The 24,454-nt window shown below is 34.1% G+C and overlaps 5 protein-coding genes and 1 non-coding gene across 6 annotated transcripts; 2 read left to right on the forward strand and 4 right to left on the reverse strand.

Moving 5' to 3' along the window:
• Positions 1-1,866: 1,866 nt before the first annotated feature.
• LOC107015382 (mitochondrial import receptor subunit TOM9-2-like) lies at positions 1,867-2,535 on the reverse strand. Its single transcript, XM_015215635.2, has one exon. It carries the CDS (start codon positions 2,440-2,442, stop codon positions 2,140-2,142), a length of 303 nt encoding a protein of 100 aa, XP_015071121.1. The 5' UTR covers positions 2,443-2,535; the 3' UTR covers positions 1,867-2,139.
• An 858-nt stretch (positions 2,536-3,393) lies between these two features.
• LOC107013082 lies at positions 3,394-8,309 on the reverse strand. The gene is made up of 7 exons (XM_015213068.2): positions 8,138-8,309; positions 6,657-7,809; positions 5,987-6,159; positions 5,516-5,606; positions 4,959-5,186; positions 4,595-4,767; positions 3,394-4,071 (listed from the first exon to the last, which is right to left on the reverse strand). Exons 2-7 carry the CDS (start codon positions 7,740-7,742, stop codon positions 3,930-3,932), a joined length of 1,893 nt encoding a protein of 630 aa, XP_015068554.1. The 5' UTR covers positions 7,743-7,809; positions 8,138-8,309; the 3' UTR covers positions 3,394-3,929.
• A 553-nt stretch (positions 8,310-8,862) lies between these two features.
• On the forward strand, positions 8,863-10,933 carry LOC107013947. Its single transcript, XM_015213822.2, has 2 exons — positions 8,863-9,428; positions 9,621-10,933. Exons 1-2 carry the CDS (start codon positions 9,042-9,044, stop codon positions 10,704-10,706), a joined length of 1,473 nt encoding a protein of 490 aa, XP_015069308.1. The 5' UTR covers positions 8,863-9,041; the 3' UTR covers positions 10,707-10,933.
• A 425-nt stretch (positions 10,934-11,358) lies between these two features.
• LOC107014568 (3-isopropylmalate dehydratase large subunit, chloroplastic-like) lies at positions 11,359-19,642 on the reverse strand. The gene is made up of 15 exons (XM_015214535.2): positions 19,440-19,642; positions 18,907-19,041; positions 18,652-18,822; positions 17,736-17,888; positions 17,558-17,626; positions 17,344-17,460; positions 16,732-16,806; positions 16,512-16,589; positions 16,339-16,434; positions 16,115-16,164; positions 15,026-15,080; positions 14,622-14,753; positions 13,332-13,379; positions 13,074-13,232; positions 11,359-11,684 (listed from the first exon to the last, which is right to left on the reverse strand). The coding sequence occupies exons 1-15, from the start codon at positions 19,488-19,490 to the stop codon at positions 11,544-11,546; spliced, it is 1,530 nt and encodes a 509-aa protein (XP_015070021.1). The 5' UTR covers positions 19,491-19,642; the 3' UTR covers positions 11,359-11,543.
• Positions 19,643-20,706: 1,064 nt separating this feature from the next.
• TRNAS-AGA lies at positions 20,707-20,788 on the forward strand. The gene has a single exon. It is a non-coding gene; the product is annotated as a tRNA-Ser (tRNA).
• Positions 20,789-22,116: 1,328 nt separating this feature from the next.
• On the reverse strand, positions 22,117-23,861 carry LOC107012483 (probable signal peptidase complex subunit 1). Its single transcript, XM_015212344.2, has 2 exons — positions 23,741-23,861; positions 22,117-22,551 (listed from the first exon to the last, which is right to left on the reverse strand). Exon 2 carries the CDS (start codon positions 22,549-22,551, stop codon positions 22,273-22,275), a length of 279 nt encoding a protein of 92 aa, XP_015067830.1. The 5' UTR covers positions 23,741-23,861; the 3' UTR covers positions 22,117-22,272.
• Between the last annotated feature and the right edge of the window lie 593 nt (positions 23,862-24,454).

Consider the following 24,454-nt stretch of genomic DNA (forward strand, 5'->3'; position numbering starts at 1 on the left):
AATGAGCATCAATTTACAAGATAAAGAATCTATTATCTTTTAAAATTATGAGTACATTGATATATTTTTTTCTTTTCAAACTAAATAGAAGATTTAATTTTAATGGAGCTAGTGCAACATTTGATTTGGTGACCTATAAAATAAATGAAAGATTTGGTAACAATCAATATCGAAAAAAGAATTGTCTCCAAGTCTTATTTCAAAGAGTTCATATAATTTGCACTAACTTAAAAATTAAAGTATACGTAAATCTTATAAAAACTTTACGGGACATAACACACACATACAAGTATCTTAAATTTTTCATGATAAGACAAGAACAATAGACCTTGTCTCTGCAACAGAGTTAGAGAGGTTATTACGCCAACAATACGATAACAGATATACTTACCAATCGAGAGAGAGCGAGACTGACCTACTCAAGAGAGAGCACGCACGACTGCAAGAGTTAAATCTCACCCTATCACCCAAGCTCGCGACTAGTCTGCTAGTTAACGCGAACACGAAGAAGTCATCACAGACAAGATCTGTGCTACAACACAAGAAGAAAAACTTCAAAACAAGCACAAACATTTATCACAACTACCTGATTTTCCAGATACACCACAAAGCACAAACCTTTGCCTTACTTCCCCCTTGTACACTTCAATTGACTTCATCTCAATTCAGTTTCTGGGAAAAGAAATCTAGTGTTCTTGAAGAGAAATCGTACTAACAATTGACTCTTTTTCTTCGAACCACTAGATGAAAGATCAAGATCATTGAGCTGTTGTTCATAGTTCATCACTATGGTTAAGGGCAGAAATAAACCAAACAGAAACATATAGCAAAGGCAGCACAAACATCTAGTAACCAAAGCATTCTATAAATTTTGCAATCCAATCTCAAACCTGTCATTAAAACACTAAATAACACAAAGAAGAGACTAGATAACACAAAGAAGAGACCACAAACAGAGAGATCACTTCTGTTGAAGATCAAGATCATTTCTTTTCACCTGATAAAATCAAACATGACCAAACTATTCTATAAATTTTGCAATCCAATTTCAAATTCATCATCAACCATTAAACAAAACAAAGTAAAAGCCATAAACACAGAGAGAAATCATTTATGTTGAAGATCCAGATCATTATTTTTCACTGATAAAGTCAATTAACCAGTGTCATCACAAACATCTCATAACCAACCCATTCTATAATCACAAATTCCATTCAATTCCATCATCAAAACACTAAACAAAACAAAGAGAAACCATTCCTGCTAAAGATCAAGATCATTCTTTTCACTGATAAAAGGTGCAGCGTCCCAAGTATCTTATAACCAACTCATTCTATATTTTTTTCAATCACAAATTCGATTCCATCATCAAAACTCTAAATAAAACAAAGAGAAACCATTTCTGCTAAAGATCAAGATCATTCTTTTCACTGATAAAAGGTGCAGCTTCGCAAATATCTAATAACAAGCTCATTCTATAAATTTCGCAATCCAATCTCAAACCCATCATCAAAACACTAAATAAAACAAAGACTAACCACAAATCAGTTCTATTGAAGATCAATATCACTTTTTTTTAACCAGAGGCAGCACATTAACATCTAGTAACCAAACTATTCAATTAGTTATGCAATCCAATCTCGAATCCATCATCAAAACACTAAACAAAACAAACAAACCACAAACACAAAGAGAAATCATTTCTGTTGAAGATCAAGATCATTTTTTTCACAGCGGCTTATTTGCAATCCAACCTCAAATCCATCATATCAAAGATCTTTTTTTTTTCACTGATAAAGTGAATTAACCAGCCCATTCTACAAATTTCGCAATCCAATCTCGAATCCACCATCAAAACACTAAACAAAACCAAAACAAAGTGAAATCAATTCCATTAAAGATCAAGATCAAATTTTTTTCACTAATAAACACTGCAGCTTCCCAAACATCTAATAAAACAACCAACACATTCTACAAATTTCATCGATCCAATCTCGAAATCCATCATCAAAACACTAACAAAAAAACACAAACATAACGAAAAATAATTTCTATTGAAGATCAAGATCTTCTTTTTTTAACTAATAAACTGCAGCTTCCCCAACCCATTCTACAAATTTCTCAAACCCACTAACAAAATCAATTCTGTGTAGTAGCAGGGGAAGCACCAAGAAGACTTGCTTGTTGAAGATCAAGATCATTCAGCTGCTGTTCACGATCCATAACAATAATCAACGGCAAACCCAGAACCAAAAACGTTGTAGCAACAAGCCAAGCAGCTTTTCCAGTACTCTTCGCAAGCTTTTTCCCCACATAAGTCGCATCACAAGCTGCTTGTTTCCCCTTCGTAACAATGGTGGATTGAGAAATCCTAGCTAAAACGCCGTCATTCTTGCTGCTTGATCCGGTCAAAGCAAAGGGTTTTCTACCCATAGGCGCCATTGTTGAGGAAGAAGAAGAAGCAGAGAAAATTTGTAGGGTTTTGGCTGTATTTGAGGCTTAAACCCTTGTTTTGTATAAATATAAAAACTATTGCAAATTCAATTTATAGAAGAAAAAAGAACACTTATAGTAAATTCATATATATCCCTAATAAATACTTACTTGTTTTTTCAAAAATAAGTTTGACCTTAGAAAAAAATATATTTATTAAAAAATTAATAAATATAATATATAGTTTATGAAATTATCCTTTGTTTAGTTTTTTATCTTGAAAATTGAATGTTATTAAGAAAATGCAGTTGAAAAGTGTCAAATATTCATTTTTTATATATATATATATATGTCTTTTAAGAAAGGTCTTATTATATGTTTATTTTGAGCATGTCTCTTAAAATATAATGGTTAATATTATTATTTAACTATAATTTATTTATTAATGTATATTTTTAAATATAAAAAAATAATTTGAAATTAAGTATTTAATATAGAAGGTAAATTAAGAAAAAAAAAGTAATTATTTTTCCTTAAAAGTGAATGGAGTGAATAATAAATTTTACATATAAAGAAGTTGTTTTTTAACTTGGGCAGAACCCAAAATTCCAATAAATTCAATTATGACTATAAAATATGAGGTAAACCTTAATTAAATATCTTTTTATTAAAATGTATTAAAGTTAAAAATCTAAAAATATACAAAAAAATAAAATAATATAAATAAAATATCATTTTGATCAAAATTTTAGCTAAATTTTTTGACCAAAAGTTTTTTCCTTAAATACTAATACCTTATCTATCTTAATTATTTATCATGTTTTTCGGTCACATCTTCTATGAAAATATTAATTAAAAAATGTCAATTTTTTTCCACTTCAAATTGCAATTTAGACAGTAAATTTTATGCGAAAAATAAATTTAAGTACAAAAAAATTACTAAAATCTCTTTAACTATAATAAACACAAAACCATCACCTCATAAAATTATAATTCAAATTTGCTTGTTAGCAACATCAAAATTTACATCGTGAATCAACATTTTTTTTATTAAACCTTAGTCATTTTAGTCTGATCAATTCAGACTTACGTAATTCAGACAGTTTTATCAACAGCTTAATATCAAACGTCATGTCTGAAGTTATTTCGAAATGACACTACTAGAAACTAGACCTATGACAACGGTATTTTTTTGCTATGGCTATACAACCGTTGCTATGAACACTATATTCCAACTATTTAAGTATTGCTAATACACTTTAGCAATTCAATCGTTGAAATTGTACCAAAAAAACCGTAGCTATAGATTATCTCTATATATGACAACGGTTTTTGGAAGGAAAAAAATCCTATTGGAACTATTATTTATCTATATGGAAACAGGAAATCTTATTAGTTCAGCTGATTAACTATTTGAACTTTCACCTTATTAGTGAGAATTCGATTTCCCACCATGTAATCCCCTCTGACCACTCATTTTACTTGGTATTGGGGGATTAAGCATTTGGAGTAACCATTACTCCATGAAAATATTGAAATTGATATTTGTGATTATTTGACTCTTCGTCTTTATCTTCATCTTCATCTTCGTCTTCCTCTGTTTCCCATAAAAACCTAGCATATGATGCTAGTACATCGCTGGAAACAAAATAAATGTAATGAATATGGTAGTACTAATATTTTTTTTTTTAATATACTATGGTTCTCTAAAAAGAATACTACATTAAAAAAAAATAAGAAACAAGTCAAAATATGGCGCCAATGCAAAAGTCCTTTACTACAACAATAATGCCAGTGAAATCTCACAAGTGGAGTCTGAGAGGATAGTGTGTACACAGATTTTACTTTTATCTCGTGAAGTTAGAGAGGTTGTTTCTGGAAAATCCTATGCTCGAGTATAGCAAATCAAAGTAGGTATGAAAGGAGAAAAAATGACAATGAAGAAGGAAACGTTTGCGACGTACGTATATAAAAATCCTTATTTCTTAACCATTATGTGGTGTTATCATTATAAACATTCCTTTTTTCTCTGCTAATGAGATGATTTATAGTCGATCAAATGTTTATAGCTTATGTTAGACTACAAGTTTCTTTCTTTCTTAAAGTTCGTGCCTTATCAAACACTTTCACATAAAATGAGACAGAAGAGAGTAACACTTACCAGTTTCCTGGAGAAGCTTGAACTGCTCTTTTGAAATAAGAAGAGGCTTTATTTTGGTCATGATGAAGATGCCATATAAAATTTGCATATTGTGAAATAATTTCTCCATCACTAGCATCTGTCAATACCGCGCGCGAGTAGTATTCTTCAGCTCCTCTCAAGTCCCCTTTACACTGCACGAAAAAATGATAAAGCACGCTAATGACAACAACATATCCAATGTGATCTGACAAGTGGAGTTTTGGAAAAGGTTGAGTGTATTTATGCAAAAGAACTCAAGAGTGTTCAATTGACTACCTTTCACTATATGTTGCTACGCTACTGCTTATACGCGGTAGCTTAGATGACAAATAAGGGACATTACCTGATCAAGGAACTGAGCATAGTTTCTTAAAACTAAGGGATTATTTGGATTTTCTTGAATCATACTCTTATAGTAATCCTCAGCTGCTATAAGCTCATCCAGAGTCATGCCACCGCTAAATCCGCAATTTCCAATGCCAAATCCTGCAGCAAGATTCATCAGAGGGCTAGCTTGTCTGTTGTCTTGTTCAAAATACATGTTGTGGGACGTAGCAACTTCTTCGGTTTCCTTGAAAAGATGGCACATCAAGAAGGTTAAAACTTCATATGATGCAAAATGGATCTTGTTCTAAAAGTTGTTACTCCCTCCGTTCCAATTTGTTTGTCTGGTTTTGACTTGACACTGAGTTTAAGAAAGTAAAGACTTTTGAATCTTGTAGTCTTAAGCTAAAGATGTGTAGAATGTAAGAAAATGTACTTTAAACATGTCAGGTGGAAAGTTAGAACTGAAATAGTTGTCAAAGGTGGAAAGGGACATTCTTTTTTAAACGGACAATTGAAACGGAGGTAGCTAGTATATATTCACTAGGAAATAAAGTAAAGAGGATGTGTGAAAACCTTAGTTTCATCAAGGTGTGTGTCTGCGTCGTGCTCGTTGTCATCATAATTGATCTCCCAAAGAATATTAGCATATGCTGCAAGGACATGGCTGGAAACCGAAAAAATGAATGTAAAAAAGGAGGCATACTATGTGTGTTCAAATCTGTAACCTATCAATACACCATACATATATTTGTTCTATAATGAGAAATGAAGATACAAAGTTATACATGTTCCACTTCATATCGCGCTATATCATTTTCAGTCTATTTTAAGAAAAAAGAAAGCTTTTTATATTTGGAAGCTCTTTAATTTGAAACTTCTCATTTTGCTCTTAATGACATGCTATTATAGCCATAACGATATCATGGCATGCATCGAAACCAGAAGTTACAGTGGTACTTTTGGTATGTGACAGAAGTATTTCTTTTTTTCTTACACTCCGTTGCATTCAAATACTGCCATATAAGCCCAAAACGGATGAGGTACCTGTTCTCGGGATCAACATGAATGGCATGTTCAAAGTAGCTCAAGGCTTTATCTTTATCATGGTGTAGCTGCCACACCAATGTAGCATACTGTGACAAGATATCCCCGTCTTGTGGATCAGCTAGAGTAGCTTGAAAGTAATATTCCTCGGCCCCAGAAAGATCTCCTTTCGACTGCCACCAACGTTCATGAATGACACAAAACATAACATGATCACCAAGATTGGACTAAATAACATCACATTATGTGGAAACAAGAACAGAGAGTTTAGGGGCAAAACAACATGGTACATATTTCTTTTGGTATTGTTTCATCCTTCCAAATCACTAGTAGAGAGTTTTTAGTTGTCGAAACCATAAAGAAAATCTCCACGGTACAAAGAGAATTCACCATATTCGTAAAAGGAAGAAATGGTGATCAACATCATCAATAGAGTGACTTGCAAAAGCTGACTATATGTTAAACATGTCTAAGACCACACAAACGTTGTGATATGTTTAAGGCCACAAGTTCACAATATCTGCCTTTTTTTCTTGAACTTCGTATCCAGTCAAATAGGTTCACGCAGATTGAAGCAGGGAGTAGCTCTCAACGAAGACGTTGCAAGATACAAAGAGAATCAGAAATGTTCCTCGAGACATACGATGATCAACATAGTCAATAGACTGACCTGCAAAAGCTGAGCATAATTCCTCAAGACCAAAGGGTTGAAAGGATATTCTTCAAGCAAACTCTTATAATGTGCTTCAACATCTCCCATTTCATCAAAATTTAACGGTACAATGTCAGCACCATGACCCGCCCTCATCAGCCCGCCCTCAGTCAGAGACTTCATGCCACTAACATCAATTCCAAATCCAGCAGCAAGGTACATTGGACAAACTGGTTCATTTCGTTCTTCAGTTTCTTTATCTTCTTTCTCGTCACAATCTTCATTATCATCGTTTTCCTTAATAAGATCCATGATGCATTTCCCAAAACTAAAATCATCACTAACTAAATCTTCTATCTCATTTCCTATAGTAACAGCCCTCACCAATTTTCCATCATTAATCATCTCCTTAAAATCTTCATCCTTGTAAACAGAAAATGATAATTCTGTTTGCAATATTATGTTAGTCTCTTGGTTGTGACAAGATCGTGGTAGTACCTTTGATCTATAAATTTCATCAAGATCACATTTTGACACCAACCCTTTCTTATAAACATCATCAAGATCACATTTTAACACCAACCCTTTCTTATAAACATCATCAAGATCACATTTTGACACCAACCCTTTCTTATAAACATCATCAAGATCACATTTTGGCACCACCCCTTTTCTATAAACATCATCAAGATCACATATTGACACCAACCCTTTCCTATAAACTTCACCAAGATCACATTTTGAGACTAACCAAACTTCATCAAGATCACATTTTGAAACCATCCCTTTTCTATAAACTTTATCAAGATCAGATTCTGACACCAACCAAACCTCATCAAGATCACATTTTGACACGAACCCTTTTAAGTTCCCTTCAGATTGAACTCTCCGAGCCGTTTTTCGACCAAGATTGTTGTTGGATTTTTTGAGGCTTAGTTGATGATCAGATGAAGAGTTGCATGAGAAAGAACATAAATGGCTTGCTGAGTGAAATGAGACTTTGCCAATATTTTTGTGATCTGCAGAAGTATTATCAAAGTCACTTTTTTTACTTTCTACCAAAATGGTTTGTGAAACAGGAGTTGATGAGCTTCTCAGCAGCATATTTCTAACTTTGGCTGTTTGCTTGAGATTAATTCAGAAATCTTGACTTGCTACTTCTATGGATATCCTAAATAAAGTGTTCAAAACAAAAGATAATGAGTGTTTTTAAATGATATTTGTCTATAGACTATAGTTTATTTTCTTAAACGTCTCACTTAATTAACAATCCAAGTTCGAGCAATAAGAAGAAATTCAAAAGTAAAACACAATAAAATGCTTCGTGTTATTCTAAAACGTCAATATTTTGACCTAGACTAGTAGTTACTAGAGGTCGATGGACATGTCCTAACGACCCTATTCATGCTACCACCCCTTCGTTGAAAAATTACACGATGTGAACAAATCATATGTTTCATGTAAAAAAACAAGTTCTTGAGGAATATAAGAGATCAAACCTTAATTGACAACTCTATCTTCATATATTTTTTGTTGTGAAATAATTTTGTGAGTACTTTTTTTCTTGGTAAAGAATACTGTGAGTACTAACATCATATGAAAATACAAAGATGAATCAATTACTCCTATATGTTTAGAAAAAACCATGATTAAATTATGGAAACATAAATATTAAAAAAAAAATAGTAACCCTCTGATATATATAAAGATTTTAGAATGCAATGTTTTAAAAGAATGGAAATGCATAGATTGAGGCATACCTTCAAATTGTATTTGAACAATAAATAATAACGATTACTTAGGATCATCTTGTAAATTTATAGCGTTATGTATAGTAGAATTATTTTCAATGGCATGTTATGTGTGTAACTGCGAAAAAATAGTGTAAGCTTTGTTAGGCTGAAATAAGGTAAAAGAACAAAAACAAGTCATTTCCAAAATGGAAATCGAACGACCATTTGATGATTTGTAATTCTACATATTTTCATTGTATATTTACATATGAGAAAATCGAATTTATTTATCGCTTAATAGTTTAATAATTTTCAATTTGACAACAAACACTATTTATTTTATAAATAAAAAAATTACAATTCTTATATCCAAACATCCACTAAATATTTTAACAAAAATTCCACGTATATATCTAAATTCTTGCCTAAATATAAGGTCCATAGTGAATGATTTTTTGACCTAACAACATTTAAACAATAATTTTTTTTAAATCCTCCATATGCGTATATACTACGATCTTCTAATAATTACCTCCTTCTCTAACCCCCAATTTCATTCGGGGTCTCTAGCGAATTGACCCCGAACTTTTTCATCGCGTCCGAGAAAGAGGACGACGAGCAAAACTTTTTCATTTCACCACCACGATCACGATAATAACATTGTGAAATAATGCCACCGATTTCCAAGAACATGGGAACGTCTTTGAAACCGTTCCAGCTCTTGGAAATAAACATCATTTCCGCGCAGGACTTGGAACCCATGTCAAAGAAATTGAAGACCTACGCGGCCGCATGGGTCCATCCTACGCGGAAACTTGCCACGGGTGTTGACGTGGACGGTGGCCATAACCCCACGTGGAATGACAAGTTTGTTTTTCGTGTGGACGAAGAATTTCTCCGTCATGAGAATTCCGCCGTCCACATCGAGATTTACTCCGTCCATTGGTTCCGTGACTCTCTCGTCGGAACGGTTCGTGTCCTTGTCGGAAACCTAATCCCTCCGATTCGTACTCACCTCCGTACTCACCATCATGGAATGCGTTTTGTCGCACTTCAGGTTTGTTTCGCTTTTTCATTAAAAAGAAAGAAATAACTTTGGATTTCAAAAATAAAAACTAAAAGTTAGGCCTCCAATTTATTTTTGGATACATGCATGTCACATGACTCTATATTTCAATCATTAATTTTACCTTTATGTTAATTGACATTATTATTTATTATTTATATAAATGTTAACATATGTATGTAGATTCGTCGTCCATCAGGGCGTCCTCAAGGTATATTGAATATTGGTGTATCTTTACTCGATAGCTCGATGAGGAGTATGCCATTATATAGACAAATGAGCACGTCAGCAGTTGCATATCGCGATTTGATGGAAGATCGAAACACACACCATACACACAACAATGAGATCAAGCAGAACAACGATAGTAATGTTGATGTTCCAAAACCTATATTACGTCGAATAAAGAGTGAACGTAGCGAACGTATCGCGTTGGATGATATTTCCATAGGTAATAATAGTTCAATAGTTGCAATTCCTTCAAAAACAAAAGGTATAGATCATGAAAAAGAGAGTTCAATAATTAGTATTTCATTTGAACCTCCAATTCATATGATGAAAAAAAAGGGAAAAGCAAGTTCTGTTATAAATGGAGCTGAGCTAATAAATGAGAAATCAAAATTAGAAAATAAAAAAATTAAGACAAGTTCTGTTTTAAGTGATTCAATTGTAAGCAAAGGGTCATCAATTTATGATAAGCCCAATCATGAAAAGCCCAATCCCAAGCCCAAACTCAAACTTATTGAATTGGAAATGGGGACCAAATATGAGCCCATAAATGAAAAAGGGCCTTGTTATGACCCACCAACAACTAAAGAAATTGATGAACAGTCTATTACAAAGTCCACTATGAAGATTTATGGAAATGAGTTTGGAGGCCCAAAAGGCCCATTAACTGAATCAGAAATTGGGCCTTCAGCATCTATAGTGGCTGCTGCTTTAGTTGAAAGAGGATATCTAATGGATGACAAGAGGAGCTCAGTGTTGGATGGTTGGAGCATCGACGAGAGCACCGAGGGGCTCAGGTCGAAGCTCGAGAGGTGGAGGAACGAGATCCCTCCGGTACAAAACGGAGGGACAGGTTCAAGTAGCTATCGTTCGACCGGACATCACCCTAGAAGGCGTTCGAGTGGAGGGAGTAGCTTGTTTTCTTGCTTTGGTAATATTTGTGGCTATGAATGTCAATGTATGTGTGGGAAGCCCAAAAAGAAAAGTGTTAGTAACAAAAAGTATAGAAGCCCATCAACTGCTAGCAGATCATGGTTTTGAAAGCCCAAGCCCAATTAGATTTGTAAGGCCCAATTGCAAGAAGAAGAATATTGAGGAATTAGGGGGTCTTTTTGTTTAGGTCTCTCTTTTCATTATTATTTTTTATTTACAATATTGTAATTACTATTCTATCTGATTATTTTTTTTAGTTCTCAAAACTATGTGCATTGTTATCAATTTGTAATTGGTAATATGTCTTTTCTTGGAAAAAGAGAAGTTCATTTAAAGTTTGTTATGATTTTTTTATTTAGTTTGTTATGATTTTTTTATTTCCATCATTTGTGGGATCCAATCTTTTCTGGTCTATCAAAATTCGAACCTTAATATGCCGACTCTTTTCCTCCTGACTGACCACCAAGTCACACCCTCGAGTGACACTCATCTCCTTTTCACAAGTGGTCAACTATGGTCAACTAGCAAAGTAGTGAAATTCACAAATAGCTACTTTTCAGCGCCTGTAATTGAAAAGTCTTTTTTTCAAGTACGAACGGTGAAATTCTAGAATATTATCATAGAGTTTCACCTGCGGAATCTGAAACTTCTCTTGCTATTACTACTTCAAGGAAGAAAAACAAAAAAAGGAGTAATTATTTCCAGAAACAAATTCTTATTTCAATATAAGACTCCAAGAATACAACAAAGAAGACAGAAATTAGGAGTTAAGGAGTTCTCATTTTATTGCAGAAGAGCATTCATTTCTCGGGAGTAAAGAGAAAAAAGAGAAACACATCGGGCGCGGCCTTCCTCAGGAATATATAAGCATCAAAAGCTCAAGATTCACTCATCTGTTAGTGTACAACATAATCCAAACTCCTAAAACGAGGTCATCGAGGAACTTCACTGCAAAAACTCTCGGGGATCAGTGACATAACCGGTCAATGCTGATGCTGCAGCTGTATACGGAGATGCAAGATAAATCTGGCCTTCCTTGTGTCCCATTCGACCAGGGAAGTTCCTATTCGTGGTTGATACACAGACCTGCAAGACAATCATTCATAGAGTTAGGTAACGACCTACATTGCCATGACAAGTTTGACTCCTTCCAACAATTTTAGGGCTGCCTGAACTCGGAAAATAGAAAGGCAGTTTATGCAAAATCCAGATAATGCTGGTATGTTTCTTGTTCTGTGACTGACCCCTATTCCCTTTACGATTATGTTAATTTCAAGGTTGAATTCTCTCGAAAACACACCTAAACTATCACATGTTCATGAGGTTTCATACCTCAACTATCCATTGTTCCATTTACCTCATCTAAACTATCACTCTTTTTGTATTAAAAACACACCTCAATGCTGAGTTGGCCTACACGAGCCTGCTGTTGAGTGGGAACAATATTTGGCCAAGTCACTATTGAGGTGTGTTCTAATACAAGGGAGTGATAGTTTAGGTGGGTAAAAGAAACAACGGATAGTTGGAAGTATAAAAATTGCAAAAAAAATGATAGCTTAGGTGTGCTTTTACCATTAACTCAAAACTACAGGAGGTCATCCTGGTAATCGAATTTATGAGACCCAAACCAGAAAGGTAAAAGTGACATGATTATATTTGCCCACTATATTTAGATTAAAGAAAACCTCCGGTGAAAAAATTGTCTTGGACAGAAAAGTTGGATTCACGTCGAGAATCTGTTTTATGGCTCCCCAAAACCAGAAAAACCAAACTGAAATGATGATATCTGCTCACTATATCGGTTTTGAAAAAAGCTCTCAAGTAAAAACAAATCATCGTGGACTGAAAGGTTTTGCATCTAGAGAACCTAGGTTCTAGAGCCCGCGTCAACGGAGAATGAACATAGCAAGCAAATTTCTATAAGAGTTGTGTGGATGTTAAGGCTTACGCATTCAGTAAGAAACCGAGAATGGAAAAGGAAACAAAAACCAAAAAGAAGAAACATGGAAAACGCTTCAAAAATTTACACGCCCGCCAACAACCTCCCAACAATGACTACAAGGCGCAAAGAATAATCAACCAACAACATACATAACAGATCTAAGGGTCAGCATTGTACACTTCCGGTTACGGATGCTAATTTAACTTAGATATGTAAGTCATTCACTAAAACTAGGTCAATAATCTGGAAGGAGGGTAAAGCAATAAATAGTCTGGAACTAATGCCATGTTAAACGATGTCACCACTATAAACTAGCAATGATTTCCAGCTTGTGAGGTGTCCAATGTGTGGTGAACCAAATAAATATTCAACTACGTGGTATAAGATTGAACTAAGTTATTCCTGCTCAAAGAAAATTTCGCTATGAAATATCCTATTTGTCACAAACAACCCAATGATGTATAGTCAAAGCCAAATGCCCCTAGCATATTAATGGCAACTTAACAACTCATATAAAACAACCAACAACTTGCCTGAGCTTCATTCATGCGTGCATAAGTGTCTTTAGGGCCACCCAAGCAAGCACCACAACTAGGACTTGCAGGTGTATCGCAACCTGCCTCCTCAAAAATCTGGGAACATGTTTTGCCACCTGATCCTGGAACTGGGAGGCTATATACATCCATCCATACCTGAAACAGTATCAAATATTTACATCATATGGTACTTCTGCGATAATATCGCAGCTAAGATACCAACATAGTCCTAGGATAAAAAATAAGATTACGAACCTTTTGGGTAGCAGGAACAAGGAAAGTGGGAACCTTTACCTTCTTTCCCTGCATAAGACATGGTTATTCTTTTAAAACTGAAATATCTAACATATCCTGATTAATTGGAAGTAGATCATAGCACTTGCACCTTCCATTTATTTAAGTTATCAAAAGGGAAATAAAACATGGAACGCTTAGAATCAATGTGAAGAACATAATGGAAGATCTGATCCACTGATTCAGCATCTTATTGCACGGAAAACATGAGATGAATAAAGACTTTAATCATGAAAAATGAGTAAGAATTTCCCCTCCCTGAAGGACTGGGAGCAAAAGCGAACAAGGAAAAATTGCCATAAAAAGCGAGAAATTAAGCATAATAGTGTGAGATAATTGTGAAACATGGTGAAGCAACACTGCACACATATATAGTAATCAGCCAATATAGGACAAGAACAAATCTACAGAAGAGACCATAGACTTGCAGAAAAGACGAGTGGCCTAATGTGGAAATCGACATTACATCATGCGCCTCAACTATTGAGTCAATGCAGACGACAAAGTTTATAATTGGTGAAGGTGTAAAGTCAATCAAACATCTAAGCCTCGATTCCAAACTAGATGCAATTGGTTATATTAAGCCTCCATATTTGTTCCACTCTATTCAAGCCAATTCATTCAACTACTAAAAAGTTGTCTTAACCATTTATGCCTACATGGCCATAAAAGTCTAAACAAGACAAAAGGACTCCTCGCAAACAGAAAACCTAATTTAAGTACAACAACATTTAAGTCTTAATCACACCTAGTTGATATTGGCTACATTGACCTACTGTATTTTGTTCTTAGTTAAGTCAACATTGATTGAGATGGATCATAAATCATAGAGAAAACAGGTAAAACTGTGAGATATTACTAAACAATTGTCTGATTACAACATGCATCAATATAATTTTCCAGTTTCTCCCGAATGGAAACAAAACATTATTCAAGACTGTTGGTCATAATTTATAGCATACTGCAGTCATCTATAGATATAGGCCATTAATTGTGAATACTATTTTAAGAAACATTTTTATTTATGGGTATAAATCCCACATTGTGAAGACCTTTCAACCGCCTTGATGTACTCATCAAATGAGCATTACAAGGATATGGCTACTACATACGGTTCCTTCAGGATTAAATTAGAAACCAAACACCCCCCTGTCAAAAAAAAATTGCATCCCACACTCATAGCAACATCCACATAACACCAATGAGATAATAAAAATGAGTAATTATTGGTTTATTGGAGTAAAATCTTACGGAAGCTAGAAAAACTTTTGCAGCAGCCATGAAGTCCTCTGTCTTTCCACCAGTACAAGATCCAATATATACTCTGTCGATTTTGACATCTTTGCACTCTCTTGCCAAAGCACGATTATCAGGAGAATGAGGCTGCAGGAGGCGCAGACGGTTTAGAACATTTGGAACAGGTAGTACTTAGAATGAGTAGAAATCCATCTCCAGAGAAAATAAAATCAAAATATTAAACAATACGAGAATAGCTTAAAAAATCTGCAAAGACAGTTGTACTAGCATTCTTGATCGTTTGATAATATAAAATTGCAAGTTCAATTTTTTCCGCCGTATGAGTTACACCCACACAACTAAACAGTGTTAATACCATTGATGAATCCCAAAAGAAAGAACGCTAAAACATAACCAACCTTAGCCACTAAGGGCTCCAACTTGGAAACATCGAATCTGTACTCCTTAAGATATCTGGGTACACAAAAAAACGACGTATTAATGTTGAAGACATGGCAATTTGAACTCACAAATGATAACCTAATATACTCTTTTCGTGAGATGAGGAGAAGAAGGTTGTATGGAAGATAACTACAAGTGCACAATCTTATGAAAGAGTTGCATCAAATAAATAAAACCCTATAATCTGGGTGGATATAGAAAAAGTCAATTTCATTAAAGGAGGCTATTGCTTTACTAAAAGACTTCTATATCCCAAATATCTTGAAAAGAAACCAATCTCAGACCCTTCTGCTGTTAGCTCTATCCAAATACAAATGTTCTACGGCCACTAAAACCTTTCTGGAAAAAATTACAATCCTTAAAGCAAACAATCTCCCAATGTTCATCAGAAGAACAAAATATTCAGACATTCATCATGGGCCAGATTTCCATTATTGAGTCACATAATGAGCCTCATAACAAAATTCTATCGCCTAACCAGAAAGGAATAGCTAATAATTGCACTCTAATAATGTTTTCTGATATTGACAATTTTCAGGACATGTAGTCCTCCTTCGTATTATTCATTTACTTTGGACAAATAATTATTTTTCAGTACAAGAAAATGATAGCGAGAAAGGATTTAGTTTTGGCAAAATGTGTCACCACATTCTCCAGGATATGAGGAAATTATTTCTACAAAGCTTATAGTAGAACAAATTTGTCTCATCAACTGATTACCCACTTCTTTCAACCTTGTTCTTGAACTTGAACATATACTGATATATCTTTAGAAAATTTTGGTTTATTCTATTTGATCTCATCAGTCATCTCATATACCTTTTATAAACAAACACTTTTGGAAAATTAGTTTTTATCTGATACCTTGATGAATGATCAGTTATAACCACCTAATTTTGGCCACATATGGAGTGCTCAAAATAACAATAACGAAAATATGTACTAACAAAGGAATTAGCAATTTAATCTGAGACGAGACAACTGCACACTAGAATAATATGGAATCAATTGGTGACATCGCTACAATGGTCTCTAGCATTCAATACCTGGCTCCTTCATCACTATAAACAGGTTCATAGGGCACAGAAGTCCTACCCTGTGACAGCAGAAAATAAAAATTCATTAGCTGAATAGCGGTTCTTTATTCAGTCACCCTGAATATAAAGTTATAAGGTCTTTTTGGCAGCATGTCTCAGATGAAATTGACCTCTCACAAGGGAGGTGGAGAAGTTTAAAGGGGAGAAATTGAGTCCCCAGCTTCCTCACTTACCTCAAGATAGTCATATGTCGTTTTATCAGCTGGGATGACACCATTCTTTCCACCAGCTTCAACAACCATGTTGCATAATGTCATTCTTTCTTCCATCTATTATAACAATAAGATCCATAATTACTTGAGGATCCAACATCGTTAATCCCAACAACAATGTCAAAAAAACTTACAGTCAAGCTTTCAACTGTCGTGCCAACAAACTCCATTGCTTTGTAAGTAGCACCAGCCACTGAAATTTCACCAATAATCTGCAATTTTTAAAAGCAAAGGACAAGAATTTGAACTTTGGATTCTTATCAATCCAACAACGTTGTAGAGAAACAGAATAACAGACGCAACAAATCATATCAACATACAAAAATGAAAAATAGAGCATCTAGCAAAACTTACTTGCAAAATTAAGTCCTTAGCAAGCAAGTAATCAGGCATTTCACCATCCATTACAAATCTCAAAGTTGGAGGCACCTGCATCATACAAATATTAAATTTCGTAGATGATATACATTTGCAGAAAGAGAAGTTATTTAACTACGAAAAATACAAAATGTCGAAGAGCCACGTGCAACTGTCAGTTCTTGTTCATTCTTCAATCTTCAAAAAGAAAATGAAGAAGTCTACATCATGTTCCTTTAATACATTTTTTGCTGCATATTTTTTTCCTCCATTTAAATGCATTGAAACGTGTTTAAGAAGAATGCTATGGTTACTTGTTCTCATTCATCTTGTGAGATGCAAAGGAGAACAAGCTCAGTGACATGCCTTATGAGCTTATAATTTACTATTGTAAGTCTTTAGCTTAGCTCTGGCATCTATTATCTTAAAAAAGGTTAATTCTTTGGTAAGGGACACCAAAAAATGAGAGTAGTTACGCCTCTATGCAACAGTAGAAAATGTAGATAAAACTTCTCGGGATATATAATTAGGAATTTCGTATTGGCAATAAAATCAAACAACATAACTGTGAATCCATAACTGTATCCCATAAAGACAAGAATTGCATACCTTGAGCAGAATCTTTCCAGTACCCAACACAAAACCTGCATCAGTATTGCCAATTCCAGTGGCGAATTGCCCGAAAGCTCCAGCAGTACATGTGTGGGAGTCTGTACCCAGCAAAACCTGGCAACAATCATAAGGTTTCATAAAGTAAAAGCCTATGCATATACATATCAATATGTCTTGACAATGTGGATTTTGGCAAAGATTATTCATTCACCTCTCCAGGTCTGCAGTGACCTTCTTGTGCAAGAGCAACGTGGCAGACACCCTTGTAATCAGGATTAGCCTGTATAGTATCACACATTTAGTTTTTTTCATTTGTTATGAGCAGACAAACAAAGTAACAGCTTCAGCAGGGCACATAATAAGGTATTCTTAGAGGGAAATAGCCATACACGGAAGTTCCCCAAATCTTTTATGTCATAGAAGTACTTAATATTTTGTTCATTGCAGAAATCCCTCAAGATATCCACGTTACGGTTTGCTCGTTCGTCAGTTGTGAATATGTAATGGTCAGGTATAATGACAAGCTTTTCACGATCCCAGACCTATGATATTGAAATAAGGAAACATCCATTAGATATATCATCCGAATAATGCATCTAATCAACAAATAAGTGTGAGCTTGAGAAACATAGTCTTTAGTTCAGCATCAAATCAACAAAATAAGCGTGAGCTTGAGAAACAGTCTTTAGTTCATATTTCCACATTTAATAACACCATTACCGGACCACCAGAGAACTAAAGAAATTTCAATCAGTACATATAGCTACCACATAACCAGGTAATGAAGAAAATTAGCAAACTAACAGCTCCCATTTGGTCATCGATTCTGGAATTAGATTGCTTTTTATAAAAAAGAATGATTCAATATTGTTTGTCCATGAAATTTAGTCAGTTTTTGAAGAGTTTCATGTTCCAAAAACTAGCCCAGATCAATTTAGGGTGAAATTTCACCTTCACTCACAAAACTTCTAATTTTTTTCAAAGTTCCAATGCATGCATGACCAAACACTAGCTAAGAATCTGTTTTCAAGTACCCGAAGCAAGATCAAATTTACACTGCCAAAATTACAAGACAATCAATTTGCACTAATAAATATGCATGTCCAAACACAACTTCAAGTTCCAAAAATTATCTTCCAACAAAACTTCAAAAACTCTTTCTTTTCAAGTTTCAAATATATCTATGGCGAAACACTAGCTAAGAATCAGTTTCCAAGTACTCGAAGCAAAACCAAATTTACTCAACCAAAATAGCAAGACAATCAATTTGCACTAAGAAAGTTACTCTACTGGCAGCATATATACCTTAGCATTCTGTCCAAACTCTTTCTTAAAAATTCCAATAGAGCCAGGGCCACAAACATCATGAGTCATCAGAACATCAACATTCACCCAGACATTATCACCAGGGCTCACGTCAGGCTTATCAGAAGCCTTAGCTAATATCTTCTCAGTCATAGTCATCCCAGTCTTTACCTAATAACAATAAAAAAAAACATGATAAAAAAGTCAACCCCTTTTTTTCAATTAAGAGCACAAAAACCAATCAGAAATGCATACTGATCCAGTTGTGGCAGGTTTTCTTTCAGTCTGCTGAGGTGTCATCACAGAAACAATTCTCTTGGATATCCTTTTCCGAGCAGTTTGAACGGAAAATGAAGCTTGTGAAGAGAAGGCAGATAGACCCACATCTTTCTGTACAAAACAGCAAAAGGGTCAGCACAAATCTCCTCAAAACTGAAGAAAACTTAAATTTTGCAATAAATAAGAGAAAATCCGCAAAAGAGTCAGCACAAATTTCTTCAAAACGGAAAAAAGATCTTGTCTTTTGCAGCAAATTTGAGAAAATCAGCAAAAGGGTCAGTGCAAATCCACTCATAACGGAAGAAATCTTAATTTTTGCAGCAAATATGAGAAAATCAGCAACAGGTCAGCACAAAACTCCTCAATAAGGGAAAAATCTTGATTTTGGCAGCAAATAAGAGCATATCAGCAAAAGGGTCAGCGTAAATTCACTCATAATGAGAAGAAAAAAAAAACTTATTTTGCATCAAAGGGGCATCTTAATTCAATCATTTTAAACACACACAAACCTTATTGATGAAAGTTGTAGAACTTGAAGCTATAGCTGAAGACGCCGCCATTGCTAATAGATTTTTTCTGCTAAATCTTAAGGGGTCGACGAGAAGAAGAAGAAGTTATAGCCCAAATAAATGGCGGCTGATGAAGGAAAAAATGGTCGTGCTATGAATGATAAGGTCCCACAAGATTTGTTCACAAAAAAAAACGAATCGTGTGGAAGCAACAACTCAAGCATTCTTTATTTTTATATTTATAAAAAAATTAAGATCCAAATTTATTTTCGATATATATTACTCTCTTATCTCAATTTATATCTAAGTAGAATTTTTAAGATTTTTTGTAAATTAATTTATACAAAGTTAGTATTATTCATAATAACCGGAAGCTTTTCAACATATGAAATTTTTATAGAAAGTACTTAATTTATATTTGAACTATATGTAATAATTTGATTACTTTCATATCATAATTCATAGTCAATTTATAAATTTGGATATGTTAAAAAGAAAAGTAAATATGATGCAAGAAAACAACAGAATTTGTAATATTGCTAGCACTCATACAAGCACACTAAAATGTTTGTAATGCATTTCAAAGCCTTTTAATTAATCTATTGAATAGAATTAGAAGAATTAATTATAGAACATAACACACTTGTTGCTTTTCAATTATAACCTACCTAACTTTTTTTGATAACCACATAATAAGAGATTTATTTCTTGGATGCTAAAACTATTTGGCTATTTGATGCCTACGAATTAAGACCAACTAGCTTGTGATGTGGTACCTATTCATAGCTCTTAGCAATAGATTAATTGTTCGGTTATAAAATTTATTCATTGTTAATTTTATTTTTTTTTTAATAATATTTTCTTAGATCACGAATTTAAACTGATAAAATAGTCACTAATATTTATATCAGGAAAGATTGTCTACCTCGCATTCTTTTAGTCGCGACCCTTCTTGAATCTTATGTAAGCAAAGTAATGTTTTATGCACGAGTTAATACCTCAGATGGTCACTCAACTTTGCACTATTCTCTCAAAAAGTCACTCAACTTTCAATTTTCCCTCAAAAGTCACTCAACTATGCACTCTTCTCTCAGAAAGTCACTCAACTTTCAATTTTCCCTCAAAAGTCACTCAACTATCCACTCTTTCCTCAGAAAGTCACTCAATCTATTAAATTATTTTTAATTTAATAATTGAAAGTTGAAAATTATTAAATTAAAAATAATTATTGATAGTATCGTATTTTGAGGAAGCTTTAAAATATCAAGTGGTCGTGCCGGAGTGGTTATCGGGCATGACTAGAAATCATGTGGGCTTTGCCCGCGCAGGTTCGAATCCTGCCGACCACGTTTCATTTTACTACTTATTTCTTTTTGGTTGTTCTTCTCATGTTTTATAGGAGTGATATGATATTGACATGAGATGAGTTAAACGAAATATTATGGTGAATGTGAATTCATATAGTTAGTCTCAACTTGTTTTGAACTGAGACGTAAATATTCTTATTGCACCAAGATACCTCTCACATGTGATGGAAGAATATTTTGGGAAATTTATAGAAAAGAAGAATAAACCCTTATATTTATTGCAATAGTTATCTAGTTTTTATTTTATAACTAGCATTTGACACTTGATGCACTACTTAAGGGGAGTTTGGAGTTTGTAATCGCATCCAATTGAAATCCCTATACCCTTAAATCAGATGGCTCGAGTTTAGAGACTGCAAAAGGATCATTTCTGGGTTAGAGCATTGTACCCGCATTAATAGGCTATTGTACGTGAATCCAAATTAGTCAGGTTACTCGACCGCGTTTCTATTAAAATTGGACCTATGAAAACAAAAAGAAAGGCAGGCAGAGTGACAATGACAAACCCCTCTCTTTCATCTACCGCTAAAATTTGATTATATTCTCCTTCGAACTAAAATTTGGACAAGGGTAGCTCCGCCACTTGCTTCAAATGAGCAAAAGACTCGGTGAGAGTAACTTGGAATACAAACTACATGAACTAAATGCACGTCCATGAAAACGTCTCACATGTGACAACATTGACAGATGCATGTCGGATCCAACACAAGTGATACGATATTTTTGGAGAGTTCGAGAAACATAGACTACTAGTAAGCCATATAGAGTGAGAATGTGTAGTGTTACGATGCTACATTTAAAACGTTGACTCAGTTGCAAGAAATGAAATGATCAACTTATCCAGATCAAGACTACTAATGCATTGTGGTATGAACCACGAAATTCATTTCACAACTAAAGAGTTCCTGCAACCTGAAATCTCTATTTTACTCTTCAGATCAAGTATTACTGTTTGAACTTACACAACGTTATAAAGACACTTGGTAAAAGAAATACAAAGAGTAGAACAACTATCTGCAGTCCAAATAAGCAGAGCACATTGCAGGCATCAAGCATGAAAGAGCCATAGCAAATCAGCAGCAACGACAATAGCTCACTCGATTCCTGCTGCATATTTTTTATTTCACTTTCATATTTGGTTTCTTACCTAGAGACGGACATGAACGATCGCAGGAAATCAAAATTACTTATAGTCCTTTCATCCAAACACAACTTGTGTTTGGATAGAGACTGATTATTTTCAGATGATATGCAAATAAATAGGCAGTTCACATATAAAATTTAGGAATAGAAGAGAAATGGCACAACAATATCAAAACTAAATCTTTCTTATAGCACTGACAAAATTCACCGAGAGCATAAAACGTTCAGCTCATACCAAAAAACCACCGACTGTATTTGATACATCATAATAGTTTTCTGTAGAAAGACCAAGTGAAATGTCAGCGGAATATCAGTCAAATGACCTACTTCTTAGTGCTCTTCTTCTTGGAACCAGTAGTAGCAGGCAGTGGTTTGGGATACTTTTCGACTACACTTGGGTCCAACCAATTGAGAGGGTTGCGATTATAGACAGGCCAGTTAGGTATGGTGAGAAGGGCCGTAAAGACAACACCACCAGCGTATGTTAACAGCATAGTTTGGAACGAGCCCAACATATAGCCTGTGAGGAATGCTACCACACCAAAGCTCACAAGCAGTATCTGCATCAATTGTTCCACAAGCTTTTGTCCTTGCCAATCCATCTACAATAGACGGCACAAAAACAAATGATAAAACTGCACATTATCACAAAACAAGTAGAATAGAAGTAAGTCCTATTTATACTTGATCTATCCATCCAATCAACTATCCATTAGTCCCAACTCACAAACCAGTTGGGATCGATTATATAAATCTTTCTTTATTCAGTGACTTCACCCAACATAAGATAATATACTTTCTAAAGCATAATAGACTTCCCTTCAAATAGAGAATGCTTAATCCCACATTTATCGGTACATAGACTAACTTGTAAGTTTCTAACAAGATTAAAAAGGGACTCTTGGCAAACATAGGACACATAATGCAAGCATAACAAAAACTGAGCTATAATTCAACTAGTTGGCATAACCTTTATTGTTCTTTCTGTTTCAATTGTGACTTAATCGGTTAATCCTCTTTCTACGTGATAAAAAGTAAATCTCAACATCCACGTTCTACGTCAGCTCCAAAAGAGCCAATAATTCTGAAACTCAATCAGACAAAATGCATACAAAGGTACAAATCTAAAACTACCTGTATATCCACTATGTTTACATAAATCTTCAGTGAATCACAAATTTACTTTTCCTTATTAAACTCTCCAACAATATATTACTCGGATCATCAGAGATTACTCCCTATGTGTCACATACTCCAAAAGTTTGTGTTTTTTTCTAATGAGTCCAAATTTATGCATTTTTATGAGGATCCAAGCAATATAGCTCCAACAGAACGACAAATTACTAAAACTTGAATCTTTTCTCAGTTCAAAAAAGCTTTTATAATTAACTTGGAAATCTTCATTTTCCCCAATTTCTTCCCCAACAAAAAAAGTCAACAATTTGTATATCCAGAACTATATAACACTTCAGCAACAAACCACAACAGCAACAACTACAATTCAGTCCCAAACAAGTTCGGATCGGCAAACAACAAAATCTAAATCAAAATTGACAGAAATTAGCCTGATTGACTTAACAGATTTCCAAGGCAAAGCACAATTGATTGGATCTGGATATAAATCGAACATGTGATAAAATAAAACCCGTAAAAATAAAAAACCCTAAAAAAATAGCGCACAGCTACAACGACAATGTCAATTATGCAGAAAACTGATCAACAGAAGAAAATTAATATACAGACAACAAAACTGAACGGAAATAGAATAGAAAGAGCTCAGGTAATACTCACCGGCGGCGATTGAAGACGGAGATAACAGGCGGAGAAGAGAGGAGGAGGTAAAAGAAAAGTAAAATTGTAATAATAAGAAATGAGTCAATTTATGTCTATGGTATAATATAATATAAATATATAAAAATATATATATTATCTCCGTCCACTTTAAGTTGTAAGGTTCCTTTTTTACACAGTAAAATGATAAATATTTTCACTGTCTTTTTTACGATGCTTCATTTAATTGATAGGTAAAATATTATAATTCATAATATTTTTTATATTTTTTTAATATTTAAATTTTTTATTTAAAATATTAAACTAATATAATTTAATTTTACTTTGAAAATTAGTCATAATAACTTTTGAAAAGCACACCATGACAATTAAAAGGACGAAGAGAGTATTTGGATAATTAGTTTTTGAGAAAATGGTCAAATGCCCCCCTAACGTATTAGTCAATTCTCAACTACACACCAATACTTTACGGGGATCCTATTACCCCCTGAACTTTTTATTTTTAATATCTTTTAATCCTTAAACGCTGACATGTCCAAGAAGGTGAATACACCTCTTTTAGGCGCATGAGATGTATCTAAAACGCATTTTCTCTGTGTTTTGGAATCCACGTGTAAGTCTAAATCAGCCTAAAATAAGTGTTCCAATTACAACTTGCATTTCTAAGCCCCTTTTCTCCCACAAATCTTTCATCTTCTTCCTTTCTTCTGCCAT

The sequence above is a fragment of the Solanum pennellii genome, chromosome 3 (genome assembly GCF_001406875.1).
Source record: "Solanum pennellii chromosome 3, SPENNV200".
NCBI lineage: Eukaryota > Viridiplantae > Streptophyta > Magnoliopsida > Solanales > Solanaceae > Solanum > Solanum pennellii.